The sequence below is a fragment of the Copadichromis virginalis genome, linkage group LG16 (genome assembly GCF_057382275.1).
Source record: "Copadichromis virginalis isolate Kocher_CV1m ecotype Utaka linkage group LG16, C_Virginalis_male_GT1.1, whole genome shotgun sequence".
In the NCBI taxonomy this organism is placed as follows: Eukaryota; Metazoa; Chordata; class Actinopteri; order Cichliformes; family Cichlidae; genus Copadichromis; species Copadichromis virginalis.
Window position 1 is genome coordinate 35,012,696 of NC_140633.1, and position 25,597 is coordinate 35,038,292.

General features: G+C 40.8%; 1 protein-coding gene across 8 annotated transcripts in view; it reads left to right on the forward strand.

Moving 5' to 3' along the window:
* Positions 1-25,597, forward strand: part of tns1b (tensin 1b) — a 191,391-nt gene that overhangs the window by 23,833 nt on the left and 141,961 nt on the right. Inside the window, exon 1 of one of the 8 annotated variants that reach the window (XM_085434580.1) lies at positions 5,692-6,305. The exons of the other annotated variants lie outside the window; for them this stretch is intronic. Coding sequence (XP_085290706.1) covers positions 6,204-6,305 — 102 coding nt within the window. The 5' untranslated portion in view covers positions 5,692-6,203. Of the gene's footprint in view, positions 1-5,691; positions 6,306-25,597 lie in introns of those variants that run through there. 8 annotated transcript variants of the gene reach the window in all.

The window sequence follows — 25,597 nt, forward strand, 5'->3', positions numbered from 1 at the left end:
AGCCCTAGCATGCACAGCATCAAAGCTGTTGTTTTTTTCAGGTTACTGTTTCAACCACTTTCCAATGTTCCAAACTCTGATTGTTGCGACATTTTTTGGCCTCTTTGATTTCTGTTGTCAGTTTTCCCCTTTGTGTAAGTGAGCTGACAAAAAACAATTTTCACATGTGGTATTACATCTTGGTTAAGTTTGTAAACATTTTTATTGAGTGAAAAAGTAGGATGACTCATGCTGATCCAAACTGTCCATGCAGGACTTTAAAACTGAAAGGTTTAATCATTATCCTGCTTTTGGCTGGAGTCGTGGCTTTTGTTTCTCATGGAATGTTAGAGGTTGTAAAATTGTTGTTAACAGGGTCCTTCGTTCCACTTGTAAAGCAGATAACTGTAAAAAGTTCAGTTTAGTCTGATTTGCTGTCAAGGTTAATTACATACAGCTGATTTCTGTGCTGTAGATGATGTCATTTTTACAGCGGAAAGTGACTGCTAGTGTTGTTTCAGCTGCTCTTCCTATTGTTTTATGCACTGCTTTCTGCTTTAGAAATAAAAAGAGACAGACAAGACACTGTCTGACTGTCACAGTGCTTATATTGTTTCCATTTGTCTCAGGCTCAGTATTGCTTGGACTTGTAAGAGGTGAAAAGTGTTGTATTTATGAGCTTTGTTTGAAACATAGTTCAGCTGTGTTAAAATATATAAAAGTCCCCTCGAAAATACCTCAATATTAAAATGTAAGAAGTAATAGACAAGGATCCAAGTATATTTTTGTTAAAATAAATGAATTGCATTGGATGGCAGACAACCTGGACTCTCATCGCTAATCTTTTGAACATGAAATAAATGGAAAAAAGAGAAAACAAAATGTCTATATTTAGAAGTTGGAGAGGTTGGAGCTGTAGCGATTCGTGTTACTGATCATGCTAGAGGCCAAAGTTTGAAGCCAAAGATTTTTACACATCATTTTAAAATATATTATTAGAAATATTATTACTGGTTAGGCATTAAAATTACTGGGTTAGGTTTGGAAAAAGATCATGACAAGATTTGCCACGCTTTTTAAAGCTTTTCTTTGTTTGTTGCCATGGTGAAGTCTCCCTGCTTTCACTATAGAAATATGTCCTTGTGACTCAAAATTCCTTTTGAAATACATTACTTCCACATTCGTGTTCACCGACTGGAAAATGTGATAATTTCTGCCGATGAACACAAAAAGTAGATACATTTTTCTGTTTCACGTTTAGTTGTGAGACTGGGCTGCAGTTGAAAGGTGGTTTCTGCCCTTTTGATTTGTGTCCACTTAAAAAAAGTCGACATTGTTATGAAGTACTTTGTTCCTGTACTTTAACCTGATAAAATGTTTTTTATGACAAACACTTTGCCTTGTGCCGTCTGTCTGTTTTTTGACCTCGCTCAGAGACGGTCTGTGCTTTATTATTATTTATTGTTTACTCTATTTAATTTGTAAAATATGTGTACACACACACACACACACACACACACACACACACACACACGTAGAAAAATATTTAGTATACACATCCAGAAATGCATGTGATGTGACAATAAAAGTGATTTGATTTGATTTGCTTCGTCCATTTCTTTCGTCCTGTCCTCTGATGTGGAGGTGTCCGCAGAAGTAATTACTTTATGGCTTCACAGACCGTAATAACTTTCACACTGAGGACTTCAAAGTGAGGTATGACAGAGCTGTCTCTCTAAAAATGGATGTTCACCGCTTTCATCACCTTGGCCTACAGCTTGTCCATTTCAGCCACGTCTGGGCTTTTATGAGACAGCTGATGATTGCTCAGTGGCAGACTGATAGTTCCTCCAAAGGTGAAGTGGTGACTTTGTGTACTTTATGTGTGGTGGCTGCTCGTGTAGATGATAAGTAAAGGTTAAATATCTCACCCTTTCCTTTTTGGAATTTGTAATTTACTCCCCTACAAAGGATTGAAGTTGCTAGAGAGTCCTTCCTGTACACTTATGATTTATTAGCTTCATAGTTGCCGTATGCATCTAAAATAATGTAGGAAAAATGGGATAAATTCTGATGAATTTCATTGTAAACCCTAAACCTACCAGTAAATTTGGACCTCCGTAAACCAAATCCCTAAAAAACAACCAAAAACAACCCATAACTGACATTTTTTTCCAAACAAATTACCTTTAAAGTGTTATGGAATAAAATATTCCATAAAACAATAACATTTTTCCAAATTTCACCTCGTACGCGGATTCAGATTTGTAGTATCAGTTGCCTGCAGGTTAAAAACTAAAATCTTTCTTCCACCTAAAGAAGCTTTGGGTTAGCAGCTGGGATTATAGCTTTTCTCAAACCAGCATCTTTCATGTGCTTTCCATTCTGTCACCAATCCACACATGAATTTTCCATGATTGCTAATTTGCCAAAACTGCTCCCATCTGCCGACTTAAGATAGAGGAGTGTTTCTGTGCTATGTCAAAAGATGAAATGAGCTTAGCTTTCACTTAATTCCCTCATGGCTTTCTGCCATGTGCTTAAAGCCGCCAAGCTCTCGATCCCAAAAACGCCTTAGATCAATAATGGGAGGGGCAGGAGGTAATTGCAGCATCAATCACAACCACTTTGTTGGGGGCAGAAATATGAAGTGGAATATTTAAACAAATGGGTCTCCAGTGCAAATGGTATTATTGGCTATTAGTTAACTTCATTGTAGATTTGTTCTGCCTTCTAGTGATGCAGTGATTGCTAACAAATCCTGGGCGTATTTACAGGAATAACGGTCTCTTACTGCAGTCATGTGCATACTGGATATAACCAGCAAGGCCTTCATGATTTAGTGAAGGCTTGGGCACAGACTGGCACTCACTACTGACAGCTGAAATGTATGTAAAATATTGAATAAAGATGAAAGAGTCTGCAGCGCAGCGTCTGCACTTAATAAGTCTCATGAGAAGGCTGCGACTAACTGGCGATGCCTATTGAATATAAAACGCTACATTTTCAATGTTGAGTTCATATGCTAGACGTTATTTTGTTGCCCCGCAGCATTGTTAGATGTGATGTTCTGGGAAAATGGGATGACGTAATTCCTGAGTGGTGGAAAAAAGTATAACCCAGATGGCATTAAAACAGTTTTTCTTTATCAGTGCTTTTAGAAATCCACTGCATTTTACTGATACACAATATCAAATTAAAGTGACAAATGGATGCCACCAGCTGTGAGTAAAACATCCCAGTGAACCCTCCCACATTAAGACCATGACCAGCCACTTCCCCTCTTATTCTCCCAGAAACAATGACCCTTCACTCCCTCACCTCTTGTCTGGTTTCCTAGAATGGACAACAGAGCTGACGTTGCCAGATTGAGACGTGAAACCAGCCCATTGTTTGTCCCGCAGAGAGGCAGGAAGTGTGCATAGTGTTGTCCCTGCGCCTTCTCTGGAACTTCTCTCCCTTTGCCAGTATTGTGTAAGCTTAAAGCTCTTGATAGGTTGGTGTAATGGTGAGACCTTTCCTTCACGTGAGAACTTACAGTAGCTTCACTCTCAAAGTGTCTGCAAGAATAACATATCTGCTAAATGCTCTGGAAAATGTGCAGTATTGCTCTTATTCGAAACCTCTGGTTATGTTATTTTTCTTTGATACATAAATGGTCCCTTTTGTGTTTCAGTAACTGAAATGTTAAAATTTGTAGAAATCTGCAAGTGTCTTCAGAACAAGCACACTGCTTGTGCAGCAAAGTAAACTGGAATCTTATTTGTGCTTTGTTTGCATTTTTATTTATATGCTTAGAATTTGTATTCTCTCTTCTACACCCTGAGTCTTAGGCTGCATAAACATGAATGTAATTGCTCGTCACACATCATATCGACATTTTTGCAGTGAGGTCTTGTAGTTTCCCCAGGCAGTTTTGTTTTCTCTATAATACACAAAGCATCTGTCCATATATCAGGACATTTATGTTTAAAATGAATGCTTGTCAGAAATGCTTAAGTAAGCTAAATGTGTCCAAGTCAGCTTTAGCTATGGGAAGTTGGGAAAGTGGAGATGGGTGAGTAAACTAGGGAAACAAATCATTAAATTTGATCTCCTGGAGCATAAAATCCTGAAAGTTTTAACTCTCGAGGTGTTAAAATTTTTTGCAGGGAGTTGTAGGGTTATATCACTCAAACCTTTAAACTCTTAATCTGTTGAAAAAAATAAATAAATGGGGGGAAAAGGTAGCTAACTTGCTAATGGATAGTTGAGCTAGGATACTTATCACATAAGTCTTCAAGGGTCCGCGTGAGTCTGAGTGATATACATTTCATCATTAGGTGATGAATTCGAGGGTCCGTGCGGATGTCCACACGCCTGCTGCTCCTGCTAAGAACTTGCTTTAGACCAACAATGCATTCACCCCAGCCAATAGACTTTAAGCCAACTTAAATGGAGTGCATCTGGTACACCTACTGGGCCATCGGGTCAGCAGCAAAGCACAATCAAGGCTTGAACTGATTAGTTAGACTTGGTTAGGTTGGTATTGAACAGTTTCTTTTTTCAGCAGGTTTGATGGAAATCATTTATGTGGGTAAGCTAAATAATTACCTGCTATCAAACTGATAAGAGTCCAACTTAATTATTAAGCTTTACTTAAATACATCTGACAGCTTAACAACAACATTTACTGGTAATTTGCTAAATATTTGCCATGTTTCACTCTCGTTTTTTGCATTCATTTACATGTAAAGTTATCTTGATACAATGCGAAATTATTTTGATTGTAAGAAGTGACTCTTAATTTGTACATGTACAAATGTTTGTTGCTTCCTGGGGTTGTTCATTGTAGTGTAAAAAGTTTGCTATTGTGTAAGTGTATTTTTTAGGATAAACTCCTTGAACACGTACAGCCTCATTTACTTAGGGTTATTTTTTGTTAACAATTGGGATTTCTGGACTAAAGTCATACCAGATGGGCACACCAGATATCAAAGTGTAACCATCTTCACATTTTCCAACATCTTTTTGACATTTTAAAAAAAATCTGTGGCAGGCTATGGAAAAGGCTGACTGTAACAAACCACAGAGCGGGAACAAAAAGCTAAGAATATACCCAAATTGGCCTTAACGGCCTATCTTATGGCCTTTTCACCAAAGAGTCAGTCTTTCTTTTCTGAGTTCTCTGAGGGGAAGCAATGAAAGTGAGCTGCGGTTGGGAGGTTTTCCAAATAAAGAGCCAACTATTCCATTTTCTGAATTCTTTAAATGGTAAATTGTCTCATGATCAGTGATTAAATTGGGTGAAATTGCAAATTTAATGCAGAGAATTTGGATAATCACAAGCCTCCTTTTGTAATTGCACACACTTTCTTGCTCTTCCTCAAATGTAAAGCAAGTTAGGAGCCATTGATTTCAATTGCCTTCCACTTTATCCAATAAGTAAAGCTAGGCACCCAACTAATCACTCAAGATGCAAACTGGTTCAGAGGCTCCATGCACCATTTATGATTGGTCAGAATCTGCCAGTCTTCATTAAAAAAAAAAACCCTGAAAGCTCCAAATGCACCAGCATCCTCCGCTGAGTCCAAATACTGCATTCATTTTATTCTTTTTAGGTTCTTTCACTGCAAACCTCAAACATGAAGCGCTTGAATTATCAGCTGGAGCATACCAGCTTTGTAGTATACATCATTATTTGAACTGTGACGACGGACTGCTTGTCCACTCAACACATTTCTTATTTATTGTTCTTTCTCTCTTCAAGCCATCCCCCCACTGTTCTACATTAAATTTAAGACCCCCCCTCCTTTTTCCATCACTATAAGTGCCTCATTCTTAACCAGACTGCTCTGCCTGACCCATCCCACCACCGCCCACTTCTGAGTTCCCCTCTCCTAATCTTTTTCCTCCTCATGCTTTGAATGGCAGATCCTGCAGCATCCACAGAAAGATGGAGGGATGCTGTAGGGATGCTAGACAAGAGAGCGAAGAAGGCATTTACGAGTAATGTGCACTTTATGGGATCTCCAGTTTTTTAAAACACTAGAAAAAGGTACCTTTTCTTGGATTGGATGAAAAGCCATTCTGGGATTCTCTCCAGGTCACACTGCTAGTCTTTGCACCTCTGGACACGGCTCTTGAAGGGCAGGCTAGAGAGGGAGGGGAGACAAAGCAAGGAGATACAGGATACGGTAGAGGACGCGAGGAGGTTTTTGTTTTTTTTGTTTTTTCACGAGAGAATGGGCGGACTAGGCTGGTGTCTCGCCACCGTCTTCAGTTGGGCAAAATTTTTCTTCTATTGCATCTTTCCTTTCTGGAAGCCAGGGAAAAGCAAAAACAAGGTACAGCTGGTATTTTAGATGTATTTACCTTCAATAAAATATCATTTTGATGTCTTATTTTGTTAATTTAAGAGGCAGGAACCTTTATATTGAAGTTGACCTTTTTTTTTTGGTGTCTCTAGCTGCTGCTTATAGCTTAGTGCTGAGGTGGGCTGGGTTAAGACCACACTTTAGTGGTGTAGCAGTGTCACTTTGTCAGTCTGTCAGTTTGGTTCAAAATGAAATGTCTACCTGCTGAAATTCACCTCATGGTTTCAAGAAAGTGCAGGTTAATGATGCTGGTGCCCCTCTTGAATTTCCTCTTGCACCACAGCGAGGTTTACATTTGTGGTTTTGACTGAAATGCTTGGATAGTATTGGAAGGATTATAATATGAACTGAGACAGATATTCCAAAATATTCAAGTCAAGGTATACAGGCTTTAGAAAGCTGCCAGTTTGTCACCTTTACAGTATGTTCAAGGTGGCAGGTTGTGGACCAGGTCATTGCATTATAAAGACAGAGCTGGCATTTCCAACTTTTCAGTGTGCAAGGTCCAATGTAGGAGGGGGCATGTGTAACCCCAGCCACAATCTTTTCATAACCTACGGTAAGTAGTTTTTCTTATTCATTTATTTTATTTTTTATTTTTGTGCCAAACCAAGCAGTTTTTTTTGTGCCTTAACTGCACCAGTTAGGGTTTTTTGTCTTTAACCTAATGTCTAAACATGGCCAGCAGATCAAAGCAAAATAATATTAAAAAAGCAAACACACTGAAAACTAATGTGATGAACATGGCAAAAATCATGCATTCTAAACAATGGTGCATTGTCTTTGTTATTATTATGAGCATGCTTTGCAGGAAGGGAAACTTGCCACAGATTTAGATGCAGCTTTAGCTCATCTATAGAGAACACTGGGTGTGATCGCTGATGAAACTTAATGACTCACAGCCTTTGACCGAAGATGTATGAGAAGTTATTTATTATTCTCGTGATTAAGATCTGCAGTTGCCAAATGACAAAGGAAATTTAATATTTGTGTGATCCTCAGCAGCCTGGCATGGTATGATGAGCTGGAGAGATAAGCGCGTTGGCACAGACACGTCAAAACAGCAGGATATTAGCAGATTGACTTGACATGGCACTTTCTCTGATTGTAGGTCCTGTGTTGATGAAGAGAACCATTAATCCTGTAAAAGCAGCCACTGCTTAGTGTGTTAGTTCACACATCCTCATATGAACACAGCCACTTGCTACACTCAGCCCTTTGTTGCATTTGAAACATTCATTTGAATATTGTACTCGCACTGCTTATTTTATTAGTTTTTGATTTATGTGACTTTCTTATTTGACGTCAAAATTATCTGTCAGCCAGTATCTTTAAATTGCGGATGTGCTTATTGGACGATCTGATATCCTCGTGTTGGTGGTGTTCCCTCGTCATCATAAATAATGTTGTTCCAGGTTCAACATTGCAAGTGACCAATCACCTTCTCCTGACGTCATCCGCGACCTCGAAAAAAACAAACGCCTTCAAAAAATCTACTTCAATTGCGAGAAAAGAAACCGCCTCTGTAAGGACAATATGTATAATGCTTACCGTTTATTAAAGAAAAGTATCCTGAAATCCAAAGAATTCAAGTTCCTGGATCGGCGGACAGAAGCGGTTTCTCTTCTCGCAAGTGAAGTAGATTTTTTTTAAGGCGGTATTTTTCAAAGGCAGAAAAGGGGGACGTCACAACAATGTGATTGGTCACTTGCAATGTTGAACCTGGAACAACATTTATTATGATGATGTGGGAACAACACCGACACGAGGATATCAGATCATCCAACCTTATTACGAACAGAATAGATCCTGTAATATATCTTATCTCATTCTGGTCAGAAGTATAAAACGAATTTCTTATCATGACAAGATTTTTTTTGTGTGTGTGAATTTGAACAGTTTGTTTGCTGTGCTTGCTACTTATTTCCCCTGGAGGATATTAAAGGCTCTAATAGGAAGATCAGATCCTCATGGCTTTGCTTTGGTTGGTTTCTTTTCATTAATTTGTAATTGCTATTAAAAATCCAAGTCATATACTCTGAAGAGATTGCAAGTATTAGGAATGCAGAGAGAGAGTTGTAGAAATAAGTTTACTGTGCATTTGGGTGAATCTGTGTAGGTGGAGAGGATATTTGGATAACCAATGCTAATGCATTTTATTATTTATGTGATAACTGCTTAAAAAGAGCATTAAATCTGGCCTTAACATGCCCCGACCTCACCACTCACAGGTGAGGTGAATAACGCTGACACCTTTTAGTGGGTGGGACATGTCAGAAAGAAAGTGAACAATTGGTCCTCAAAGCTGATGTGTTAGAAAGTGGAAAAACGAGCAAGTGTTATTTGTTATTAGTATTGCTATGTAATAAGGGACATAACAGATGGAGTCACCTGGGTCATCTATGGCTTTAAAGGGCCTTTTCACTAATGAACCTTAGAGTTTTTTAAAGAATAGGCCTGACCACCCTGAAATGCCTCACATCGTGTACTGCAGCCGTGTTATTGTTGCTTTCATGGGTCGGTGTGTTCTGGTGTTGGGCGGACGGTCCTTCCTCTCAGCAGAAAGAACAGAGGAAAAACGTGCACACACATGTGAGCGTTCTCAAAGGGAGGGCGGCGGGCCTGCATTGTTTGCAACAGATGGGAGTCACAGGGGTGTGTGTGTGTGTGTGTGTGTGTGTGTGTGTGTGTGTGTGTGTGCGCGCGCGTGCATGTGTGTGTGTGTGTGTGTGGCCTGCTGGAGTGTGTTCTTCCTCTGTCTGTCAACAAGTGAACTCCCCTTCATGTAGCACGTCAGGACATCGGCCAAGATCACAGAACACACCCCTCTGCTGTTTGCACATTCACTCTCCCTTTATCCGCCTGCTTATCTACTATCTTCATCTATGTGATCACTGACTACAGACCCCTGTTTTTTTTTTTTTTGTTTTTTTTTTCAGGGGTTTTTTGTTTCTCCCGCCCTCTTTTTCATCCATGTCTGATAGCCTTTGCTTATTTTTTCTTCTTTTATCAGTTCAGTCTTTTTTTCCTTCTGTCTCTTGTTTTGAGCCCGTTGTAACAGGCTGGGCAGCTTTGATCTCACTCAGCTGTTTATCCGTCTTTACGTGGTTCAAGGACAGTGATCCGACAGCAGTTAATCTTCTTAATTGTCTCGCTGTCCGCTCTTGGCTCTGGTTTTACAAAAGAAACCGAAATGGTCAAGGTTAAAGATGTACTAAAACAAATTGAGTGATCTGATTAGTCGTAGAAATTTGCCCTTCTTTCCTTTCCTGCATTACAATCCCTCAGTCTCTGTAGTCCCGCTTTATAATTTATCGCCAGGCTACACCAAACAGCCACAACATTAAAACCACTAACAGGTGAAATGAGTAATATAATTCATCCTGTTACAAAAAGCTGCCATTCTTCTGGATGTTACTTTGATATTCAATTCAATTCAATTTTATTTATATAGCGCCAAATCACAACAAAAGTCGCCTCAAGGCGCTTCATAGATACAGAGAAAAACCCAACAATCATATGACCCCCTATGAGCAAGCACTTTGGCGACAGTGGGAAAGAAAAACTCCCTTTTAACAGGAAGAAACCTCCGGCAGAACCAGGCTCAGGGAGGGGCCGGGCCATCTGCTGCGACCGGTTGGGGTGAGAGAAGGAAGACAGGATAAAAGACATGCTGTGGAAGAGAGACAGAGGTTAATAACAGGTATGATTCAATGCAGAGAGGTCTATCTAGGATATCTGTGCAGCACTTCCAGCAGGACAGGGCATCCAGCCACACCGCAAACCTGCTCGTGAACCCGAGCTGACCTGACTTCAAACTCCCCAGATCAAACTGAACATCTGTGGGCTGCACCACAACAAGCCCGATCCACGTAGGGTCCAACCACTGGAAACAAAGCAGTGTCAGATACCCCCAATGACGTCCACACCCCAACAGGTTAGAGCTGTTTTGGTGGCAAAAGGGGAACCTGGACAATAGTTGGGCGTTGGTTTTAATTGTTTTGGCCGATCGCCGTTTGAACAAATACTTGATAAGAAATCAGGGATGCAGTTTGTTCAAAAACCACCAGTAGGTGCTGCTGCTGCACTTAGTTTCTGTTTGATTTTTGGTGGCCTTATAGTGAAATAATGTGACTGGGGTAAAAAAGACTTTGAGTATCTTGTAGAAATTCATTAACTTGATACAGTTTCCTCTGTTACTGTATATAGAAGGCGTTATGACTATAAAAAAATAAATTATGCATCATGCACTGTTACATGAGAGTGTGTTGACAGATAATGTGGAGGATGACTTTATGCAAGAACATAGTGTGCAGTGCTGTGACTGCTTTTATTTCAGCACAGCTAAGCTCTGCTGGACAACTCTTCAGTGCTCTGTCATTCTCTGACAGTTATGATTGGGAAGGTCATTGGATTGATATCACACATGGGGGGCAAGAAGAAAGAAGTAAACAAACAAAGCTTCCTGTCCTGTCATTTCTCAGATGGTAATCAAGCTGCTGACCATGTGTCACGGTTCGCTGTGACGGACCGAGTGGAGAATGCGTGTAATGGACCCAGGTGCGTACACAAGTGAGCAGACGGGAGTGAGTTTTAACAAAAGGCGAGCCTTTAATATGGCTGAAAACAAGGTGTGCAAATACAGCAGGGATGGCGTGGCTAAACAAAAACCTAAACTGGGAACAAACTATGGTGAGGCTATGGCTTGGAAGACAACAGACCAGGCATGGAAACACGGAGGGTGGGAACACAGACGACGCGACACAGACTGTATGAAACACAGAGACTAAATACACATGAGGGATGATCAGGGGAAGTGGATGCACACGGGGAACACAGGTGACACTGATAATCATAACAAGACACGGCAGGAGTGAACGTAACACTGATGGGAGATGGGCAAAGTAAAGCAGGAAGTACACAGAGGTTCAAACAGGAGGAGAGAGAGCACGGGGAGAACGCAGACATAACGGGCTGGGGAAAACATAGAATAAAACACAAAGAGAGACAAGGGCTCATAAATACACAGAGGGGCACACAGGGGGTAAGAGTCACGAAGGGAAAACACATAAGGAACAACGTAACAGATCAACCCAGGAAGCATGGCCTAAATAAAGAACAAAATACAAAAATACATGAAAACTAAGAATACTGGGCCCACATGGCCCAGGACCATGACACCATGTGGTCAAAAAGCCAATGTCTTGCCACCTACAGCTCTGCCACAGTATAATTTAAGAGGCTAAGGTAGTAATTTCTATATCTTTTTTTAGAATGTAGAAAAACAGTGGGGTGTTAAATGACGTCCAAAAACAAATTGATTTCCAGCAACATGTCAGCTGTGCTGTCCCATCAACATGTGTGCCAGACAGTGTAAAGTCTCACAGGACTGTTGATGTTCAAGTGCTGAATGTTAAGTTGCAGTTAGTTTGTGTTTGGTCCTTTTTTTTTTTTTTTGTGCAAGTGTGACAGGATAAGCATTGCTGCTGGAGCTGCGTTTCATTAAAGCAAAGGCTTCTCAATGAGAGATTTGAGATGTCTACTTCTATTAGCTATGAAAAGATACTAAAATATTTTAAATAAATAAATAGAATAAAAAAGCAGGCAAAAACAAGGAGTCTTAATATTTAAATTCTCCACATTTGATGTTTCCCTGGCTTCTTTCTCGTTTTTGACTGGGACCAGCAGTGCAGGGGTTGGCACAATCTCCTTAGACCTAAGGTCCTGGGTTAGAATCTACTAGATGGCTGAAGTTTGTATCCCTGTAATCTGCACAGTCTGATTTACACCTACAGTCCAGAGACATGCATATTGGCTAAATTGATGTTTCTAAATTGGCCGTAGGTGTAAATGTGAGCATGAATAGTTATGTCTCTCTGTGTTAACCCTGTCCATGGTGTACACTGGTTCTTGCCCCCGTGACAGCTGGGATAAACTTCAGCCCCCCCACCCTGAACTGCAAAGGTGGAAGTAGATGTATGTACTGGATGGCAATGAGCGACGAGGGATTATCATAATCCGTGACTTCGCTGGACTGTGTGATGGGGCTTTAGCTGCCTCTAAGTGGCCAAAACTCAATAACACAAAATCTTAATTAAAATGTGTCTAAAACTTACAAACTTTTGAAAACTCTGTGTCATTGGTAATAATTCACTGACCACTAAACCATCCAACTCTAATTAAATGCTATCATTTAATGAATGAAAGCACCATTAACTGAAGCAATTATAAACTCAACTAGGACTCGTGCTGATGACAGGTGGTCCTCTTGAAGAGCAGTTTTTAATCTGAAAGTGTGAATTGAAGCCATGCGTACTATATAACTTCTTGTTGTGTCAGGCTTTGCATCCTTGTGTGTGTCCGTGTGTTTTTCGTTTCGTCTGTAACCTCGTATCCTTTAGCGAATGTCTGTGTAGGTGGTGGCCTGCAAGAAGTACTGGGCCACTAGTCCTCTGTGCCAAAGGGTGAGTATGCATGACTGTTTCTGTGTGTGGGTGGGTTTGTGTATTTACACACCATGTGAGAAAATTGTGAAGATGTGCACGAGAGGGTGGAGAAGGAAAAGGTGGTTATTGGTGGATGTTTGTGTATATGAATGTGGTGAACTTGATAGTTTAAATGACATGTATTTATGTTTTGAGGAAATTGTGGGCTGGGATTTTTCTGAGTGTTTTTGTTTATCTCTGATGGGAAATGATGGGTTTGAGTGCACACGTGGGTAGGCTCAAGTAGTATGGAGGATTGTGTGTGCGTTTGTGTGTGCGCGCATGTGCATGAAAAACCTGCAGAAAGGGATAAAGAGTCATGGGGCTAACATGGTCATTGATGAGCAGTGAGAACTTAATGAGGCAGCTTTTACTTCCTGGCCCCTGTGTTCTTTCTCCCTTTTGTAAAGTGTGAAGAGGGAGTGGGGTCTGTTTAAAGCCACTTCCTGTCACTAACCAAGCATGTTGTTTTTGTTTTTGTATTTCTGCACACAAGAGATAAAATGTCAGTCAAATTCAATGTACTGATCGAGCACCAAAACTGCAGTTCCTGGAATGACCACCAGAGGCTGTCCCCATAGACTACCATGTTAAAATGACCAACTTTAAAGTAGAAACAAACATGACCCTGAGACTGGTTGGCGCCTCACTCGCAATCGCATATCACTATTTAATCATTTAATGAAATTGGTCATTCCTTCATTCATTATTGCAGTGATGTCTTGTGCCATTTCACACTCCTAGTGTTAGTCAGGTTGCAGCTGATGGTGCGTGGCATAACAAGCAGATACTGTTTTAGAGCAGCGTGATCATGGTTAGGATTGCAAAGAGGCATGTTGTGCTGCTCTGAAAACTTCTTTGCAATTGCTTTGGTTGTGAGCAGGTTGCCATGGGAGCTCTGTAGATTGCATGGAAGACACAGCTTGTCTGCAAGCACTTGCCAACTTGTCAATGAGGGGTGGCAAAACTGAGAACTGCAATGCAAACTGGAAAGGCAGCCTGCTTGCCTTCAAAGTAAAAGTTTTGTGCCTTATGGCTACAACCAACGTATTTCAAAAGGAGCAACTTTTACTTTGAAGGCAAACTGTCTACCACTTGTAAGTAAGGTTTGCACTTGTTTAGACAAGATGGTATTTTCTATGCAAACCATGAAAGTGGCAACTCAACTTTTTTTTTCTTATTTACATTTTTAAATTTAAATATTTAGGAAAGCAGGTACCAAAGGAGTTGGTGCAAATTTCCCTTGAGAAAAGACTAGAAAAAATAAATTGCATGTGCCTATTTTTGATTTCCAGAGTGATTGAAAGTTGCATTTTTTGATGTCAGGAGAAATGTCAGTGAAGATTTACCTCAAAGGTAGGTAGGTAAAAGCAGGCGGCGTGGAGTTTATGAAATATTAAAATGGGCTTAATACAGAAATGCACAAGGAAAGCATGCAGGAGAGAGGCGTAGAAGGTGGGAGGGAGGTGAAGTGCCATGGATGCTGTGGGGGGACGAGCAGGGAGGGGTGGGATCAAGGGATGAATGAAATTAAAAGTGGTGAGGCTTAGAGGGCTAAGGAGGGAGGGAGACATGGGATGAGAGAGAGGGAGAGGAGGCGCAAAAGAGATGGATAATAAGTGGACTATACCCCCTCCCCCTTTGCTCCCGTGGAGAGGTAGGGGCAGCCTGACCCCCCTCAGTTAAAAAAACCAAAAAAAAAAAAACCTTTGTGAACCTTTCCCCGGCAGAGAGAACGGGAGGCAGACCGAGCGCAGAGCAGAGGAGAGGCAGTAAGGATCCAATTTAGAGCAGACACATAGAGGGAAAACAGCAAGCCGGACACTGAGGAAGAGGCAGAAAGAAGAAGCTGTATTTATGTCCTGGATGGTCATGGCTTTGCAGTGCTGGGCTACTCTTCTTCTTCTTGGATTAAACTTAAGGAAGCCCACTGGTCTGTAGCAGCCCCAGCAGCAGCCCCAGCAGCAGCATCACTCCTGTCCGTCACCATGCCGTCTGTCTCTCTCAGCTTGCCCACAGCTCTGGCTGGACCTGCACGCACTTGGGTCTGCCTGTCTTGCATGTTCTGGGTGAGAAAAGTTTCCAGTCAGATATTTTTAGGAGTTCACAGGATGTCTGACAGCAGAAATTTTAGCACAATTTCTCTGCAGCTCTAATATGTCAGAGTGAAATCATGTGTATAAGTCAGTAGGGCTGACTCACGTGGGACATAGTGTGACGATGCAGTGGGCATGATATTTTCTGTAAAAAAAGGTTTATGCTTCAGATTATTTGGGAGCCCTGCTCAGGGGATCTATTGGGTGGTCTGCTTTCGGGGGTTGGGTGGAGGGTTGGGACCCCGGCTGTGGGGGGCCTTGGCACGGTGACACATTTGAATGTGGGAGATATTATGAAGGAGAACGGGAGGGCGTGCAAACGCGAGACAAACCTCTGCACTGTCTGTTTCGTTTCAGTAACATGTTCTTGTGTTTTCTTTGCTCCGTGTGCACGCTGAAAACTTTTCTGCTCCGACTTTGAGTTGAATTAAATGCTCTCCTTACTCACCCATTCCCACTCCCTCACTCCCCCTGTGTCCCGCTCTGTTTCGCACTAGGTGGTTGGGACACACAGCTATTTTTTGCTTTCTCTTGTATAATTCAATCTGCCGCGCATTCCCGCTCACAGTGAGGGGTTGTTTGTGCACTTGTGTGCCCTCTGTGCGTGTGTGAGTGTCCATCCTAAATGTGCTGTGACTACGGTCTCGACATGTCTTAAAACACTGTGAGTGCTTTTCCTAATTTGTGCTCATATGAAAGAACATTCCTGTCTCAAATATACGACATTGCTTGCTGCTCTCCACGTTTTTTTTTCAGCTGAATAGAGGATGAAAGAGGAGACTGGTTTGAATAGACCATTGAGATCCATCCTTCCCCATTCTGCAGTGGTCCTTTGGGACATGACTGCACACCACTGGCAGAGCTGCAGCTCTTGGCGTGAGGACTGGATAATCTTACAGAGCTCTTCATCAGTTAATTACCATTCTTTCTTTTGAGGAGCGGGGGGCGAGGTGAAGGGGGGGGTTGTAAAAGAATCTCAATGCCCCCCAGCTAAGCTCTGGGTCACTGATTGACTGCATCAGAGCGGTGTATGACAAAGCGAGCTCACTTAAGGGGGCGGGATTCAGTGTTAATAGCAGATCTTTGTTTGGTGCTAAAATGGCCCTAATTTGGGCACACCTTATTCCAGCAGCCTGGTGTTGTGGGTTATACGAGCTTTGCACCCTTCTGACCTGTTTGCTGGACAGACTAATCCTTTATCAAGTTGTTTTTGTTTTTTTTTGTTTTTTTTTTATGCTGAAAGAGAAGGAGTCTGTGCATGATCATTTCTGAAATTTCCTAAAACGGACAGTGCCACTTTAAGGCCAGATCGATCTGAAGAAATGCTGAGGAGAGAAAAGAGCTGAATATTAAGCTCCAATCACTTTGCTCTTCCTGAAGTGACTGAAAATGTGTAGCTTTCGCCCCTTTCTGTGATGACTTCTGACCTTTTGAAGGATTTCTTAAAGCTATAAACATTTTCATTTAGAAACTTTGTTGAATGAGATATCTTAAAAATGTGTAGCTCTGGAAAACACCCAATGGCAACTTCCAGGGCTGAAATATAAACCCGTTATCCAGTCTGTGTAGCTTCCCAGTCATCTAGGTCATGGTCATTTTAAGCATTTGCAATGAAGGTAGCTGGACTTCTTTTTGGTTCATGAAGACCTGAAGAATTGTGAAGTTTCATCTCATTTAAGAAGCATCTTCAGTTCCAGCTACAGAGTTATTAAAACCCCTTGAAGGGTTAAATGCCTGGGACTCTCCATCAGTATTTAGAACTGAAGAAGCCTCTCAGATGACACGTGAAACGTCTTCCTGAAGTCGAGCTCCCTTCATTGCAAGTGCTTAATAATAAGCAGCAGTTCCTCTAGTGTCAACTTGATGTTCGCTTGAAAGAGCGAGTCAGCCCTGATATTAAAATTCCAAACTTTAAACCACAAAGAAATATGTTTAAAAGGCTATTTTCATCTCTAAACCTAATTGTGGCTTTTATGCCAGCTGTAAAGGTTGTAAAGTTTTATATAATTGATCTATTTAAATTAAATTAAGGCTTAAATCTCATCATTTAGGGGCATTGGCACTTTAAGGGATTGTGGGTGCCAACAAAGCCACTATAGATGCTGTTTACTAATTTAAAGGGCTGGCATCTGTGCAGCACTATCAAAATACGCATAACAGCTGATCTCTGGGCTACTTTCGTATTTATGCTGTTGTTGGTTCTTTAGTTTTAACCCCTGTCACAGGGAACATAGAAGTCATCATAGATAAAGAACTTGATTATAGTGAGGGAAAGCGAGTGTTAAAAACAGTAAAATCTGTCCACTGCAACCATTTTCCCCACTGAGCTTATCTTCATGCTCCTATCTCTGCTTTTGCTGACTTTTCTGTTTAATTAACTCTTCAACAAATCAGCATTCTGCCAGTCAACGTTGGGCTTTGCACTAACTCTTGGTGAACCAAAAGCAAGCACGTCTGGACTGGGCTGGTTGCATACCCAAAATCTTTGACTCTGCCAAAGACGTGAGGAGACACAAATGTCTTAACATAAATTAGGCTTGAGTTCTAACAAAACCAAGATGGGGAGGGTGACAGTGCTAAACTTGAGTTGACAAACAGACAGGAGGCGTCATGGTGGCTTTTTTCAGCCTATGATTTACTCAAATTTGTCTTTAAGGAATGTGTTTTACATTGCAAAGACGAGGCGACCCATTGCCACAAATCTCTTTTCCAAGATTAAACATAAAAACAGAAAAGGGACTGTCCATTTGATGATGAAGTCTGCATACTGTAGACGTCCTCCTTGAACAGATGGGAAAGTGAGTACAGCTGCAAAAGCTGTTATGAAGAGACTGGTCTGTAGAATAGAATGATACAAAGTGGGAGACTGGGCACCTGACAGCGAGTAAGTTCAGCTTCAGGAAACAGACTGGCTTCTGGAACTAGACGAGATCTGTTCCTTAGCCTCCAATGGGGAGGGCTTCCTCTTGTCAGAGCAGGATAAAGGAAGATTTTTCAAGCTGAAAGAAATGCTTAGAGAAATATAGGAAACGGCAGGAGCGACTTGAAGGACGCAGGAAATGAATAGAAGATGCTGCGGGCGAAACGGGAGGGCAAAGTATTTACGGATGATGAGAAAGGCCTTGAAAGAAGACCTTCAGTAGAGTGCTGACCCTCCGCCAGACACTTTGAATAATTAATGAATGCCAAAAAGGGTTTTAGGGATTTTTTTCAATTTTTTTTTTTAATCAGGTTTCTCTGTAGGGGCCTGGAAAAGCAATGAAATGCCCTTTACCAGCCCACAGCCTATAAAGTTTAAAAGCCATGCAAATCCTGTTGACATTCAGGAGCAGTAGGTTATTAACACACCCACTTACTTTGGCCTTTAGACCAAACAGGCAAGTTGATAGGATATGTGCCGGAGTGTCGGTAGCAGTGACCAGGTGCCTCTGATCTAACTATAACCACAGTCTCACATATTGGCCTCACACTTCTGTCGGAGCAAATATTGACGTCGGCTGAACCTTCACAGTTTCGAGGGATCAAAGAACTCCTCCGGATGATCGATATCCATTAACGTACAGACGCTGTAGTGTCAGAGTTGGGTCTCAAAAGGATCGTTCTGGGAATTTGTGTCATCTGAAGAATGTTAGGTTGGTGGTCTTTAGTTGTCTTGACTTGAAAATCAAAACATGCTGCAAGCCTGTTGTTACTACTCCAGCCTCCATGCCTTTATGCAAGTTGCATGGTCTCATGGTAGTGCCCATTTGTGTAGTCCTTGACTATGCAGACAGAGGGATTTTGGGAGTTCTACAAATGCATGCAGTCTTCCAAAAAGCCATCACAGTTATGTATTAATCGAAAGCTGAGTTGTTGAAAAGTTGGCTCTAACGGGAAAGGAAGCCACTTACCGAAAAAAAGATTAAATGGCAATAAAACATAGATAAGAAGCCCAAAAACTTCACAGCTGCAACACATAGAAGTGGGTTAGCATATCTCTGTGTAGTACCTACTGTCATCCTGGATGTTGTCTACTTTTGGCCGTTTTCCGACACGCTCTCTGAGCTCATCTCCTTTTCCACTCTCCCTTTTCTGTCTCTCTCTGTTCGTAGTTAGCTTCTGCCTCAATCCCATTGCCTAAGATTACCTCTGATTGGGGAAAAGTGCTCCGCATGTGTGGCCCCCTTTGAAATACATCACCACTCCTAACCGTAACATCTGCGTTTATGTTACCCCAAATATTTTTTCTCTCCCTTGAGTGAGTTTGCCTCACAGTTACATTCTGGGTTTGATGCTGACCCACTTGTTGACATGTTGGGGAGTTTTGTCATCTTTATCTTTGTGTGGCTTCTTCTCACAGTCGTGACTTAGATGAAAAATCATGAACAACAAAAAGGGACGTTTAACTCTTGCTCATTGATTTACAAGAGATGTTGAGCTTTGTGTAATACCCCCACCCACCCCTTTTGGTCCTGAGGGACCCCCTCAGCTTTGTCTATGCTTCACTGGGCGCATTGGTCCTAAACCTCCCATGGTATTCTGGTTTTCTGTGACAGGAAGTTTGGAATTCAGAAACGTAATTAGATTGCCTCATTTTACTCTACCTAATCCAGGGATACTGGCTGCTAGACTGCTGTAAAGTTAGTTTATCTACATTTTCATTGGTGACATTAGACACCATGCTCATTAAACATTTGTGTCCACTTTAGTAGAAATATTACTTTCTCTGAAGAGCTTAACCCACCTGGCCTCTTAGAAAGTTTAATACTTGTCCTTTAAACCTCTGCTTATCCCAAAGTCATGTCTATCACATGGTTTGTTTGAGTCTGGCGAATCCATGACTTTTTGCTTTTGTTACTTTATGATTAAAATGACCTTTAACCAAATATACTGGAGTCTTTGGCTTGTTTCATGGATTTTATCTTAGTTTTTGACTGTTAAGAAACACTTTGTTATATTTTTTTTAGGTACCATCTTGTTTAAATAAAGTATATTCTTCACTCTTCCTCAACAACAGCTTTCTACCTTTTGTCTCCCTCTCTGGATTCTGCTTTTGTGCTAGACAATAATTTAATACAGGTGACCTCACTCAAGGAAATGCCTTAGACTTTGAGAACAAGGAGGGTCAAAGGTGAACATTTGAGAAGTAGAACAACAATGTGGACTGGCTGTAGAGTATGCTCTTGAGTGTGTGTAGGTGTTTGAACCTGGTAATAATTAAGGCAGCTAACAGGAAGCGCACTGTGGTACCTGGGGCCACGTTTATTGCAAAACTAATCTGCAATTTTGTAATGCAGTCACCAGTGATGTACAGATTTTAACATATTAAAGCTGTACCTGCGCCAGAAAAGAAGTATAGAAACAAACATTTGTAGAGGTTTAAGCTAGAAATTTAGGTCAGTTGATCATCAGCAGTTCAGTGGATTCATGTAACGCTATTTTAGGTTTTTCTGTTTACATTAATCAGATTAAGGTACAACTATAGCCAAGTATTCCTTGTTGCTGCTGACTGGTAAATCTGTTGTGGATTTTCACCTCTGTTCTCTGATTATTAGAGGCTCATGCTTTCATTGTTGGGCTTTAGTTTGACTTCACAAACATTTTCTTTGGAGGAGATGAAAAAGAAGAAGCAGGGGAAAAAAGTGATCACTTGATTATGATTGGATTATGAAGAAAAAACAAACTCTGGTATTCTGATGTATTTCCATCTCACTACTTACCTGAACTTTAAACATTACAGTACATCTCATTTAAGAATTGTTACACCCTTGCTAATTAAAGAGACGTACATTCGAACCCTTTCTGCTCACAGTAGGAAGGTGATTGAGAGAAAAATGTCAAAGAAGATTCAAACGTTTACTGTGTTGTTTATCGACCCCGTGTTTAGTGCTGAAAGTCACCTTATATGGATATGCTTCATATCTCATGTGTGCAGTAGACTAATTGCAAGCCAAAACATTCCTTACATGTACACGTAGACTCGAATTTTCAAGCGTCTTCAGTGCCAGAGCACAACTTAGCAGCCAAGTTAAACTTCTGTAATTTTTTAAAAAATACAGCAACAAAGCACAAACACGGTTTAAAGCCAGGAAACATGTCACCTTTTTTAATCTGATTCCAGAAATCGAGCACATTTGTTTGAGAGCCTGACATCATGATAAAGCACTCTGTGGAGATTAAGAGAAAGGACGAGGAGCTTTCTCCTTAACGCTGGGCTTTACTTCTCCCGTTTACTAGCCGTCCACTTGCTTGATTTGTCCCAATGAGAGTCACAGAGCTTCTTAATGCCATGATAACCTACTACTTTGGACTTGATCTAAGACCTCCTGTGGTTACCTGTGCATTCAAGAGTGAGGCCAAACAACGCTCATTGGAAGCGGCGCTGACAGCATCATGCTGCGCTGCCCGTGCATTTATCCAAAAGGGATCGGGGGAGCTTCGAGATTCTTTAATTATTTGAATTCATGCTCAGGTGGTTGGCTTGGTTTAGTTTTGCTGGTGCCATGAATAATTTTCTGCACTTTTTAGATTTTCTTTATATTTTTTGTATTTTTAGATAAAATTTAGGTTGGGAAAAGCAGAAGAAGCTCTCATCAGGAAATAATAAGATCTAATCATAAGAACAAAGTCCCCCAAAACATGTCATCCCCATTCTTCCTTCATCTGGGGTTATGGTTTTAGTTTCACTCGTCCCATCCAAGAGCGTCTGCCTCTGCCAACCCAGCACGATATGGAGCTCATGCTGTTTCCCTCAGCAGTTTCCTCCTATGATGAACTTTGGCTGTCTTTGATTAAACCCATTTTTATCCTTCTGAATCTAAACCTTTGGCAGGCACTGTCTGCTTTTTTATTTGGAGCTTGTAGCTCTCTATGTTCTGCATGTATAATTTATTTTCATACGCTGCTATATGACAACGCTGCGAGGGAAAGTTCAGAAGGTTCAACTGTTTTCTTTAGACAAAGTTTATCTCAGGCGATTTTGAGATTTTCTGTAAAAACAAATGAAGCTGAAATCTTATCAATTGCTTAATACGGATTTGCTGTAACATTTCGAAACAGATACCTGAGTCCAAGCCAGGAAACGATACTGTAATTGTGTTACAGCAGTAATAAAGAATTTCTTTTGAGGTTGCAGACAAAAGAAAAGAGCAGCTCTTTAAAGTTGAATAAGTAAAAACAAGAATAAGCAAAGTGGGATCAACAGATTGACAATTAATGCGTTTCCTGTTACATGATTAAATTGATGAGTATCCAACATTTTCTGTTTGATAAATAAAGTTTTTGTTTTTAAATTATCTCATTAGTATGAAAAAAGTATCACAGCCACCGATTATAGTTTGTTTTGCATCTATAATATCATTTTAGATGTCATCTGCAGCTCTTTCTAGGACCTAACTGATTTCAATGTAAAAATGCAAATGTGCAATGTGATTGGATTGAACCTGGTAAAGCCCTTGTGTGGTTTATAATGAACCTCATCAAGGTTGAAACATCACAGTTATAACATAAGAGAGCTGACAGACCTATTGTGTTGCCGATATGGGGTTAATCACACACACTAATGTTAATTTGATATGATGTTCCAAAACCATTTTAACATGCTAACATTTGCTAACTGGCAATAAACAAACTTATAGAACAGCTGTGATCTGAAATTAGACCTGACTGTAGCAGAGTGTCTAAGGGATCAGTGAAGATGGTTAAACTCCAGTGTGATGCCAATACTCTGGCCACTGTAGGAACTAGTGGGTTGTGTTATGGCGGTCTGCACCTGGTGCATGTGTTTTACCACACTATCTTGCCCTACAACACGTTTTTCTTTTCTTTTTTTTAAGGTTGGAATAGGTGGAGAAAAAGTACCTAATCTAAGTTACGTACTCCTGAGTGACACTGAATAACTGCTAGGCTGGTTGCTGATTGGTCAAACTTGAATCAAATACCTTTACAAAAAAAATTATTAGAATTTTTTAAAATTCAGCAACCTAGTGGAAGCAAGAGGAAGAATAGTACGCTGCTCCTCTTAAAGAAAGCTATCAGCAATGTAAAATTAGATATAAAAACTAAAAACAGATAACACGGCAGCACCTCCCTGCATACTTTCTGTCTACTTGCACCATCAGTACTGACGTCATGGTTGAAGCTGTTGCAGAAATATTTCATTACCGCGTGTGTCTATTTGTTTCTACATTGCAATAGAGACAGATGCTAAAAGGGTTAGTTAGGGTGCATGCGTCCTAACTAGCTCCTAACCCCCCCCCCCCCCCCCCCCCCCCCAAAAAAAAAGAAAAAAGTTCATACAACCTTGCACTTGATATGGGTTGAATCTAATGAGCACGTAGACTATGTTTTTACCACATTTACACACACACGCTGGAAAAGTGTTGACCTAACTGCAGTTTAAAATCCAGGATCGTGCTTTGATCTCAAAGGATAAACTTGAAACTTTGGCAAACATTTGTCCACGGACTCACAGCTGTGACTTTCTTCACTAAAGTTGCCTTAGACTCATGTGGTAACTTCCAGCAACACTTTCACCTCATCTTCGGTCCAACCACAGAAATCTCTATCTACCTGTGCAGTGTTTTCCGAAAACAAACCAGCCTTCTCGATCCTGTTTGCATAAAGAACACACACATGCATGTTGTCTGTGAAAAGGGAGGTTAATATGTATTTAGTGGGTTGCAGATAGAGATTATTTCTGAAAATGGAGGTTAAATGGATGTAGACTAAGCCTCGAGGGCCGGTGTCCTGCAGGTTTTAGATGTATCCTTGATTCATCACAGCTGATTTAAATGGCTACATTGAACTAAAATGAACTAATCATTTGATCCAGGTGTTTAGACCCAGGGTGATATCTAAAACCTGCACGGCACCGGCCCTCGAGGCCTGCCGTTGGCCGAGCCTGTCATAGGGGATTGTCAATGAAGAACCTTGAGATACTGGTTGGTGTGGTGTTCTGCGTTAAAATTCAGGACCTAACATAAAAAGTCACAGATTGTGTCTTTGTTGTGTTTCGGTAGGAGGGCTGACCACCTCTATTGTTCCCCTACCTTTCTCCATTGCTTCCTATGCTACTCACAAAGTTGAATGAGTACCAGATTGTGACAACTTAGAAAAGATGACTGCTGTGCGTTATTCTAATGCTCTGTGAAAAAGAAGGGATTTTTCCCCCCCCTCTCTTTACTTCTGGATGACTGAGTAATTTCCTCCTTGAGATCCACCTCACTGAAATGAAATGCCTGTAGAGTCAGAGGAAGTAAAGTGGAGGAAAGAGAGACTGGACTGGAATGCCTGGGGTGCATTTTTCCCCCCTAAATGAAAAGCAGGTGACTGTTCATTGTAAGACTATTTGGTTAGTGGGAACCAGAGAGCGGAAGGAAAGCTTTGGGGGAGCTCTCTTCTTTCTGGTATTTAGCTGTGAATTGTTGCTCACTGCACTTGTTCTGTAGTGGGCTGCTGACAATTAGGGGATTCAGAGAAACTCCCTTCTTCAACTGCTGAATGTATTGTAACATGCCAGTCAGAGCAAGGCAGTTAATTGGAGCCAGGCTTGTTTTATGTGCTCTCACTTTCTCCTCGAGAGTTGACCAAGAAGTCATTACAAAGCTATCTGGATGAGCTTTGTGGAAATATTTTGTAAAGTTACTGTTCTGTCATTTAGCCTATGAAAATATCAACAATGCGCTGGTGGTAACAGAAAATTAAGCCTCTGGTTGGCATGCAGCTTGAGGCTGGAAGTGTTTTTCTGTCTGACTGAAGCTGAATAATAGTCATAACAAATTAGTTTTGTTGAGGTTCAGTTAAAGACAGAATAACACTGCTACAAACAAGGCCCGTGCACATAATTGCTAATTGGCATCGCATGTGAAAGGAGTCAAAGGCTAAACAGAAATGTGAGAATCAGCTGAAAATGGAGTTTGTGAAAGGAAGAAGAACACTCACTGTTGTTGTGTAAGCTCATGTTTCTCATTCTCCTAACTTCATCCTTACTGTTTTGTGCATGCTAATAGGTTAGATGCATCTGCGTTAATTCAGTTGATTGCCTGTTTTTTTTGAAAATATCCCTTAAAAATTGCCCAGAAGTTAAAATGTTCTTTTTTGTCTTTTTTTGTCTAAACAGCAGCCTAAAAGTATTCAGCTTTGTTTGCTAGATATAAACAATAATCAGCAAATTTTGACATTCATAAGACTAGAAATTGTGAACTTATTGCTGTTGTTATTTTTTATACAAAAACTTACAAGGCAAATTCGATAGACCTTTTGGTGGCAGTACCACAAAGAGTTGCAGGATGGGCGACGCAGTCGTAATACTTGATGCCTGACGTATTTTGTATGCAAAACAATATCTGGATAATCTAGAGCTGTTTTAGATACAAGTCATGCTGAAAGATGAGGTATAAATTGAGCTGTTTTGACACCGTTGCCAAAGGCGTGTGTATGTTTGCACAGGGGTGGCCAAACTTTTGCATGCAACTGTCAACTCTGCCTTTAAGAATCAAAGTCTTCAGTGTTATATTGTGTTGGATCATTTAAAGACATGTTAAGCTCTTCTTTATTTTCTATCAAATCTACTGTTACCATGGAGAATGTTCATATTAGATAATAATGAGGTCAGAGTAGATGCAACTAATCCCTGGGAGACTAAGCACAGGCCTTGTTAGGCAAAATGCTCTGTTTCAGGCAATTTTTTTTTCTACTTTTG